Source organism: Carassius gibelio, chromosome B8 (assembly GCF_023724105.1).
Source record: "Carassius gibelio isolate Cgi1373 ecotype wild population from Czech Republic chromosome B8, carGib1.2-hapl.c, whole genome shotgun sequence".
Taxonomy (NCBI): Eukaryota; Metazoa; Chordata; class Actinopteri; order Cypriniformes; family Cyprinidae; genus Carassius; species Carassius gibelio.
The window spans coordinates 28264299-28275223 of record NC_068403.1 but is presented as its reverse complement, the minus strand read 5'-3'; the positions used below and the strand labels follow the sequence as shown (position 1 = coordinate 28275223).

The 10925-nt window shown below is 35.6% G+C and overlaps 1 protein-coding gene across 2 annotated transcripts in view; it reads right to left on the bottom strand.

The window, feature by feature from the left end:
* Window positions 1-1396: 1396 nt before the first annotated feature.
* Window positions 1397-10925, bottom strand: part of nadka (NAD kinase a) — a 222193-nt gene continuing 212664 nt past the window's right edge. For both annotated transcript variants that reach the window (XM_052562924.1, XM_052562925.1), the window contains exon 12: window positions 1397-3919. In XM_052562924.1, the coding sequence (XP_052418884.1) occupies window positions 3772-3919 (148 nt within the window). In that variant the 3' untranslated portion in view covers window positions 1397-3771. The remainder of the gene's footprint in view (window positions 3920-10925) is intronic.

The following is a 10925-nucleotide window of genomic DNA, read 5'->3' as shown; positions in this document are numbered from 1 at the left end:
TATATATGTATATATATATATATATATATATATATATATATATATATATATATATATGTATATATATATATTATAATTTCAATAGTTTAACAACACACTCACGTTTATGATGTTCTGATGTCAGTTAATGGGCGCAGGACATGCAGACAAACACATACAAATATTTATTAATATTCAAGAACATTTTCTTTTAATTGTGTTCATTTTATATGATTTTTCATTTATTCATTATTCATTCATACTGGAGTATAAAGCGGACAATTTGGTCAAAAAACATATTCTGATTATTTTTGTTTCCCTGTTAGATGATTAAAGACTTTCTTTGTGTGAAATTACCTCGTCACCTCGTTCTGCGCTCCTGAAAATTGTGACACAGCAGGACCAACCAAAACTTAGTTTAATGCTTTTATTTTGAAATAATAACCACAATCATTATTAGTTATATTGATACATAAAAACATTTTTGGCCAAATTGTACAGATCTACAAGTACAGCAAAATATTGGTGTTCTTATTATTATGATTATTAATTAATATTTGTCTTTTTTTTCCAAATAAACAAAATGTTTGTCTGAAAACCATAAGGTTGGATTTTGTGTGCCCCTGTACAGAATATTAATATAAAAGCATTCAGTGTCTGTAGCACCAGCCTATGCCAAAAAAAAAAAAAAAAAAAAAATTATGTACAGCCCTGGTATGTGTCACACCCCTGGAACCACTGTGTCACATAGCGAAACCCTATCATGAAGATTTTTTTTAATTTGAGGAAGATGAGATGATCAAAGGCACAAAACAATATTTTTGGACAGTAATGTTGACCCAAGAGCAATAAAAAATGTTAGATGACATATCTGTTTTTTAACTTATACTGTAAGTCTTCGCATAAAATGGTATATCCCAATAGTAGGCAGAGCCAAAGTAATATAAAAGAGTTTCAGGTAGCCATTTAGGGGGAAAGTAAAAAGTAGTGTGGAAGCTGAATTATGATCATGTTTTTGGGCCTATGCATTGGCATTGCCAAATTATATCATTGTATAAATTGTTTTTGCACACCTATCAAGTGCCACATTTGTGCATTTTGGGTAAAAAAAACTACTTTAAACCATGCAATTTTTTCCCCTAATATCTCCCACATAATCTATACACACACACACACACACACACACACACACACACACACAAAATGAGTAGTGAAGTCCTACAATCACAAATTTCTCTGAAACAATGCTGGGTCTTATATGACTACAGGAACAAGGAAGGAGGAAGAGCTTATAAGCAAACAAATGCCAAACAAAATAAGTGCATTACATGGCTTTTTCAAATTGACCATCAAGAGAAAGCTACTGATAAAGTGGTGCTTTATTGTATAAAATTACTGTATAATAGAGGGCAAGAAACACAACTGTCACTTTAAATGTATTTAAATTGGTCAAGCATTTACAATTTATTATTACCTAAATTTGTAAAAAAAGAAAAGAAAAGAAAAAAAAGGTCAACTTGTATAATATTAGAAAATGACATCATAAAAATACATTATTGTCAATTACAAAATGTTGTGACAAATATGCATTTTGCACTGAACTTTGGAAAACAGTAAGAGACAACAAAAAACATTATGTAAACATTTTTGCTATGAACGTTTTTTTTTATAGTAATATAAATTCTGACAGTAAATAAAAACTGGCTTCTGACAAGATATAAAAAGCTTACATTTCAATTTAAAACCTAGGATAGGCTTTAGTGTTTACTAGTTGTATATAAAACTAAAAAAGGAACATTACGGTATATTAGAATATTCGATGCACGGATTGTAATTCATTGGTAATTCAGTTTGTTGGGCTGCAAGAGACCAATGGAAAAAAGTCCAGGTGTTTCAAAAACAAATAAAATAAATTATAATGAATATTCAAGCTCAGATATTTAATATATCAATAACCAGTGTCTAAAATACATTCTAAATATTGCATAAATACATTTACCCAATACTTTAAAAAATTTCCCCCAACTGACTGACTATTGATGCAATACTCTACAAGGCACAATGCAGTATATCAAAATGTAGTTATTGCTATAATCTGACCCTGTCAGCCAAAAACTGGAATGAAAGATATTAAATTAAAAGCAATTTTCACATAACTCACCAAGAATATGTGCCCATTTATATTGTGGTTACATTTCACCCAAAAATTAAAGGTCCAGTTCTTCGTGATCCCATGTTTTAAACTTTAGTTAGTGTGTGTGGGGTGGTGATGGCGCAGTGGATAAGACACATGCCATTGGTCGGAGAGACCTGGGTTCGAAACCACTGTGAGACACCAATGTGTCCCTGAGCAAGACACTTAACCCCTAGTTGCTCCAGAGGCGTGCGACCTCTGACATATATAGCAATTGTAAGTCGCTTTGGATAAAAGCGTCAGCTAAATGAATAAATGTAAATGTGTAAAGTTGTTGTTAGAGTATAAATAATATCTGTAAAATTCTAAAGCTCAAAATTCAATTCCAAGCAAGATATTTTATTTAACAGAATTTGCCTACAAAAAATGACCCGTTTGGACTACATCCCTCTAGTTCCTGCAGTAATGACGTCACTAAAACAGTTTTTTTGACTAACCTCCGCCCACATGAATACACAAAAAAGGGACGTGGTCTTGTTGCGCTCCGACAGAGAAGAGGAAGAGTTGCGTTTGTGTTTGTCGCCATGTCGTCGAAACACTGTTATTTTAATCTCAGAATCCAATCATCTTTGTTTGGGCTTCCCAGGGACGCTGTACTTGGAGATTAATGGTTACAATTTTTGTTTAACTCAGTTCCCGAAAATTATAATCCACATGTAAAACTACATGCAGCACATTTTGCTGAGGACAGCTTGCTCAATCTCAATCAGTTTAATGCTGGATTCGCACAAAGATTATTCTTGAAAGATGGAGCAGTTCCCTCTTTGTCTGGAGATGGCGTTGTTTATGGACCACAACCGGTAAGTGTATTTTATTATTTAAGCTGGTGCGTTTAACAGTTTCTGTAACTAATTACACAAAGGGCAACTCTGTATAGCTTTGTTAACTAGATGTTAGGACTTTGAAAAAAAATCTAATGCGATTTTCATGCACATCTCATTAGTAAAAACGCTCCTGTGATTATAAGTACATCTGCAGCATGTGCGTTCTTTTACTGTCTATGGTTCAGATCAGGATTGTCAGGTTTTCAAAACAAATCCTAACCACTTGCTTCTCAAAACTAGCCCAATTGCGTTTCCAGGAGGGCAGCATGCTCTAAGCTGGTATCTAATCACAACTCGCTACGCATTTCTGAAGGAGGGACTTTATAGAACAAGGAAGTCATCAGCCCATTTTTATGACAGTGAAAACAGATTGTGTGAAAAATACTGTTTTTTTTACACGCGAAACATGAACACGTTATATTGCACACTGTAAACACAATCAAAGCTTCAAAAAAGAACGAAAAACGGGACCTTTAAAGAAAAAAATTAAGATTTCCACAGAATTCTTATTGCCATAATGCATAAAATTAAAAAATTAATTATTTCTAATGAGAGTTTAAAAACACATACATACACACAGTGTTTTTTTTGGAACACAAAAGTCACAAGAAAAAAAAATAAAATAAAATACTTTTTAAAAGCAAAATATAATTGTGTATTTTTTCCTCTTTAGCTGCAATGAGACATGAGAGAATGTACTAAAACTTAAAAAAAGAAAAAAAGAAAAAAAAAGAACACATCTAAGTAACAGTGCTATAAAAGCTTGGAATGTGGTCAGAACTCTTCCTCTTCAGAACTCAGATGACTCTGCTTCTGACGAACATTCCAGTGTAAACATTGGGCCAGGCTCTCGAACCAGTCATTCACGGGATCACGAAAACAGATGGAAGGAACAGGAAAGCATGACGTTGTGATGATAATACTATAAAATAGAGCAAAAAAAAAGATTTTTTTTTTTTTTAAATGCATCAAAGCTTCACCTACATGCTTAAACATGCCAATCTGCTTCACTACTGTACATTCCCTAACCATATTTAAATCAAAGTATTGGTGTGAAGCACAATAGAATATATCTTTTGCATGCTGATCAGTGCTTTATGTGAAGCTGTATTATATACTGATATAAAAAGCTTACATTTCAATTTGAAACCTAGGATAGACTTTAGTGTGTACTTTTCCTGTGGTAATTGTATATAAAACTAAAAAAGGAGCATTACTTTATATTTGAATATTCAATGCAAACATCATATAGATTTTAAAATCTTTCTTATTACTTAAAAAGCCTGAATGGTTTAGCACCTCAGTATTTGAATGAGCTCTTGTTATATTATGGGCATTCACTTCTGCTGCATTCTCAAAACTCAGGCAATTTGATAATACCTAGAATATCAAAATCAACTGCGGGCGGCAGATTCTTTTTCTATTTAGTGCCTAAACTCTGGAATAACCTACCTAACAAGAAGACACACTTTTGCAGTTTAAATCTAGATTAAAGACCCATCTCTTTAACCTGGCTTACACATAACACACTAATACGCTTCTAATATCCAAATCTATTAAATGATTTTTAGGCTGCATTAATAAGGTAAACCGAAACAGGGAACACTTCCCATAACACCCAATGTACTTTGCTACATCATTACAAGAATGTCATCTACCCTAATGTTAGTCTGTATCTCTTTTATTCCAAGGCCACCATAGTCACCAGATCCAGTCTGTATCTAGATCAGAGGGTCACTGCAGCCTGGAACTGAACTGCTGGTTTCGTCTGGTCAGAGGAGAACTGGCCTCCTGAGTGAGTCAAGTCAAGTCACCTTTATTTATATAGCGCTTTAAACAAAAAAACAAAGCAACTGAACAACATTAATTAGGAAAACTGTGTCAATAATGCAAAATGACAGTTAAAGGCAGTTCATCATTGAATTCAGTGATGTCATCATCTCAGTTCAGTTTATTTGTGCAATCATTTACAATCTTTTTGTATCCTATTCTATTTTCTTTTCTTTTTTAATACAATTATATATTTTAAAAAAACTCTTTAACACTAGCTTGCTCTATTCTTTTTCTATTCTATCTGTTTTCTTTTTATTTATTATATTATTTAAAAGCCCTTGTTACATGTACTGCGTTTAAGCTAACTGAGACTTGTTATTGCACTTATATATCATTGCTCTTTGGTTGTTTTTGATTGCTTCAACTGTCCTCATTTGTAAGTCGCTTTGGATAAAATGACTAAATGTAATGTAAATGTAAACCAAGTGACCCCAACTAAGTAAGCCAGAGGCGACAACGGCAAGGAAACAAAACTCCATCTAAGAGAATGGAGAAAATAACTTGGGAGAAACCAGGCTCATTTGGGGGGTAAGTTCTCTTCTCACCAGACGAAACCAGCAGTTCAATTCCAGGCTGCAGCAAAGTCAGATTGGCAGAAGAATAATCTGTTTCCTGTGGTCTTGTCCCTGTGGTCGTTTGAGACAAGGTCTTTACAGGGGATCTGTATATGGGGCTCTAGTTGTCCTGGTCTCCGCTGTCTTTCAGGGCTGTAGAGGTCTTTTCTAGGTGCTGATTCACCATCTGATCTGGATACATACTGGATCAGGGTGACTGCAGTGACACTCTGATCTGGATACAGACTGGATCTGGTGGCTACGGTGACCTCGGAATAAGAGAGAAACAGACTAATATTAGCGTAGATGCTATTCTTCTAATGATGTAGCAGGTAAATTGGATGTTATGGGAAGTGTTCCCGGTTACGGTTTACCTAATTAATGCAGCCTAAAAATCCAGAGTTTAGGCACCAAATAGGAAAAGGATCTGCCGCCTGCAGTTGATTTTGATTTTCCAATTATTATCAAATTGCCTGAGTTTTGAGAACATAGCGGACGTGGAGGGTTATAATATAACAAGAGCTCATTCCAATACTAAGGTGCTAAACCATTCAGGACTTTATAAGTAATAAGCAAGATTTTAAAATCTATACAATGTTTAATAGGGAGCCAGTGCAGTGTGGACAGAACAGGGCTAAAATGGTCATTCTTACTGGATCTATTAAGAACTCTAGCTGCTGCATTTTGGACTACCTGGAGTTTGTTTACAGAGCGTGCAGAACAACCACCCAATAAAGCATTACAATAATCTAACCTTGAAGTCATAAATACATGGATTAACATTTCTGAATTTGACATTGAGAGCATAGGTCTTAATTTAGATATATTTTTGAGTATAAAAATGCAGTTTTACAAATGCTAGAAAACTTGCCTTTCTAAGGAAAGATTGCTATCAAATAGCACACCTATGTTCCTATCAGATGACAAAGAATTGACGGAGCAACCATCAAGTCTTAGACAGCGTTCTAGGTTATTGCATGCTTTTAGGTCCTATAATTAACACCTCTGTTTTTAGCAGAATTTAGCAGTTTAGCAAGAAATTACTTGTCATCCAGTTTTTTATATCGAAAATGCATTCTGTTCGTTTTTCTCCAGGACCGCGAAGAAATATAGAGCTGAGTATCATCAGCATAACAGTGAAAGCTAACACCGTGCTTCCTGATGATATCTCCCAAGGGTAACATGTAAAGTGTGAAGAGTAATGGCCCTAGTATTGAGCCATGAGGTACTTCATACTGCACTTGTGATCGATATGATACCTCTTCATTCACTGCTACGAATTGATGGTGGTCATATAAGTATGATTTAAACCATGCAAATGCACTTCCATTAATGCTAACAAAGTGTTCTAGTCTACGCAAAAGAATGATGTGGTCAATAGTATCCAATGCAGCACTAAGATCCAATAGCACTAATAGAGAGATACAACCACGATCAGATGATAAGAGCAGGTCATTTGTAACTCTTAAGGAGAGTAGTCTCAGTACTATGATACAGTCTGAATCCTGACTGGAAATCCTCACAGATAACATTTTTCTTTAAGAAGGACTATTATTGTGAGGATACTACGTTTTCTAGTATCTTGGACAGAAAAGGTAGATTTGAGATTGGTCTATAATTAACTAGGTTTTTAGGGGGCAAGTTGTGTTTTTTTGATGAGAGGCTTAATTAAAGCCAGTTTGAAGGTTTTGGGACATATTGAAAAGTAATCAGATCTATTACAATTTTTTATTTTATTGTAGTTGATGTGTTTTGTTTTAATTTTGTTAATATGTGTATTTTGCATAATTAAATTTTTAAGTATACCAACTGTTATGTATACCAAAAATCCAGAAATGACTAATTATTTAAATATTAAATTGCACCATTTACAATTACAATTTTACAACACACAAACTATATCACATAGATAGTCATGGTTCATATATATAGAGCCATATTACTTGGCTACAAGTGTGATATTGCTCATTTCACTAGCTAGGACCACACCACAAAAAAGCTATGAATCTAGGGAAGAGTGGTAAGAGGATGAAGGGGTCGAGGGAATGGGATGATGGTCAGGTTGATCAGGGCATCTTGAATTGATGGCTCAGGGAGACTCAGGGTGGGGGTACCGCCACTAGCATATATTTAGGCCAGACAATGAGGACCCCCTGATACAACCTGATAGAAATATAATGTGGGATATGGTTGGCTGAATGGATGAGAAGGGGAGGCAAGGGTGGGTTCGAGAGAACGAGAGTAGCAGAACCGTATGAGGTGGCCTGGTATATATGGAGGTCTTGGAAGTCAGGTGATTGTTTGAGGCGTGGCCCTGCTCCTGAACTTTAGTTAATATCAATTAACTCCATATATAATGAACAGTGAACTTGTTCTGCCTGCTACAGTGTTTTCTCCTCTTTGCACCTCTTATGGTCTGCAACCTTTTTGTGCTGTATATACAGTATGCTATTTATTTCTGTCTCTTCTCATTTTGGGCTGGTTTAGGGTCAGTTTTCAAACATTCTAAGTTGTGTATGCTAATTGATTAACAAACAAACCCAAGTGTGGATGTACTGCATCCAATCAGTCATTTATTAAACAGACTCACACACTGATGCTGATGTTGATGTCGCAGCTGCACTTTAAGCCAATCATGATAGAGCAGCTTCAGCAGACAGACATTATGATTTTGATTGAGGGTGTTTTAGCGCAATAACGTATCTGATATTGAATGACTGTTTATTCAAGTAATAACAATGCCTAAATATAATTAAAAAGTGACTGGACTCTAAAAACATTTTCTCAAAATGATTGTGGAGTGAGATGACACAAATGCTCTATCAATGCAACTCCAAAATCAGAGCACATTTTATTAACATGAAGGCGAGCCATTGTACAGTAGGTACATGTATCAATAAACATCAGGGTGTGTGTATGAATGAATGTGAAATGCCTGCTAATTATGTTGCTTTTTCCTATCACTTATATTGGGCACTTTTTGCATTTACTGGATTATTCTGACTTGAAAATGTATGAATATTATATTGAATATTATTTACTCATCATTATTTTGTTTTAATGAGTTAGAAATAACCCTTTTAACCTTGAATGACATATTCTATCATATTATTTTGACAGTTAAAGTTTTGGGCGTTTTTTTTTTGTTTAAGTGGGCGGGTTTTTGTAAGCTTTTGGGCTGGAAATTGTCCATCAATCTGGCAACACTGGGAGTGACGTTTTGAATTGTGACTGTGGAGTGCATCCGCAGAATGTGTTTGTTACACTCTTGGTTTTAACTCTCTCTAGTTCCAATAAATAAATAAATGCTAATTGTAGTGTTCCAATAAACCATGTAAAAACTATTCTTCCAGCATTATGCATTTATTTTTCATTTAATATAATTTCTGAAAAGAACTTAGATTTTTATAGCATTGTGAAATAATTAAGACACGGAGGGAAGGTGGAGCGCTGTTACTGATCAGTGAAGCGAGGATTATTGAACAGAGTGATTATTGAATGCATTGCATTAGCACTCGTTAGCTTGTCATTAGCGTTTTCATTCGAACCTATCGCTGTTTTCTTTTTTCCTCTCCTCTCTCTCGCTCCAGTTTTTCACAAGTTCATCAAACAACTATGGTAAGAATATTTCATCAAGCACGGTGAGTAATGGCTTCTCCTGCTATTGTTATTTACACCTCTTGTCACATGTACAGTTTATCTATCTCTGACGCAGATTCACATGTGATAAATGCAAGGAAATAGGCTGACAGAGAAGATTTCAGAATTAAAAGACATGCATCAAAACTTTAATTAAGGACAGTAAGAATGTTAGGGCTCTAGATACGGCTTTGGATGCATCTAGCTCAGGGATTCCTGTACATTGTTCGGTTCCGGCAACAGAGCCCCTGCAGCAGGGCAACTGGGTGACAGTGAGGCAGTTTAGTTGTGGGTCAAAACACCGCTCTCTGTTCCGATCAAAACATTAAACAGGTTCTCCCCACTCAGGGATGCACCCAATGAGAAACCTGATGAAAGTGCTCTTGTTATTGGTGATTCTATTGTACTGAACGTGAATATAGAGACACCAGCCACAATAGTCAAATGTTTACCGGGAGCCAGAGCCCCTGACATCTTGGCAAATTTAAAACTGCTGGCTAATGCTAAAGGTAAATACAGTAAGATTGTTATTCATGTTTTCGCTAATACCATGGTATAATGAGCATACTCGCACCCTAAAGAGAGCAGCCCGAAAAATGGAGCACAGCTGGAGGAAAACAAAACTTGAGGTATTTCGTATTGCTTGGCGGGAAAGTAACCTATCCTACAGAAAAGCATTAAAAACTGCTAGATCCGATTACTTTTCTTCTCTTTTAGAAGAAAACAAACATAACCCCAGGTATTTATTCAACACAGTGGCTAAATTAATGAAAACAACAAGTGTTGACATTTCCCAACATCACAGCATTAATGACTTTATGAACTACTTTACTTCTACAATCGATACTATTAGAGATAAAATTTTAACCATTCAGCCGTCAGCTACAGTATAGCATTACCCTTACGAAAATTAACCATGGTTTTACTACAAATAAAACCAAAAAACCATGGTTACTATAGTTAAACCATGGTAACCACAAAATAACCACGGTTTTGCTATATTAACCATAGTTTAACCATGGTATTTGTAGTAAATCTGTGGTTGTACAAATGGTGGTCAACACGCCAAAAAACCATGGGTTACTACAGTTTTACTATAATAAAACCATTGTCTTTTTTCGTAAGGGTAGACAGTGCACTATAGACCCTCTGAGGAACAGTTGCACTCATTCTCTACTGCCGCGTTTCCACCGAAATTACCCGGAACATTTGTACCAGGAACTTTTTTTTCCCAGGAACTTTTTTCCCCCCAGACCTGTTGCTTTCTGCGTTTCCACCGCGGTGTAAAGTACCGGGAAGATTAGGCAAATAGACTGGTGACGTAGATCTGCGTTTGTTTCTCAATACAAAGCATGCTGATTTTGGACGTGCATCCTCGGTAGTTCAGACTTTGTGCATTCGACTCGGGAGTGTGACGTCCGCGACGACTTAAGTCCGGTAATTCTGCAAACAGCAGCGTACTTGATAACTTCAGTCAGCTGACCATGGCTACTGCAATTTTCCTCTCTGTATATTTACAATAAAACGAAATAGGATATCAAATACCACTGCCTCCTTTCGTTTTCATTTAAACATAATAACAGCTGCAGAAATGTACTTAGTTCAGGGATATGTGTATATATATACAGCCATTACAATGAAACTGAATATTATATAAATTTGCCTTTTTTATTTTCATTTTAACATATAGATAAGTTGAATACAGACCAAAGATAACCTGTTAGATTTACCCAAAACGTATTATATTTTATGTTTAACCACTAAAGAGACATCAGAGCCAGTGGCACATTTCAGAAGGTCTAGCCGAGGTGAGGCTGCTCTCTGCGGATACATAAGCACTGAGCTCCCGCTGATCGTGTGGAGCTCACCATCTCCGAGATCGGCGAAACACATTTTTAAATA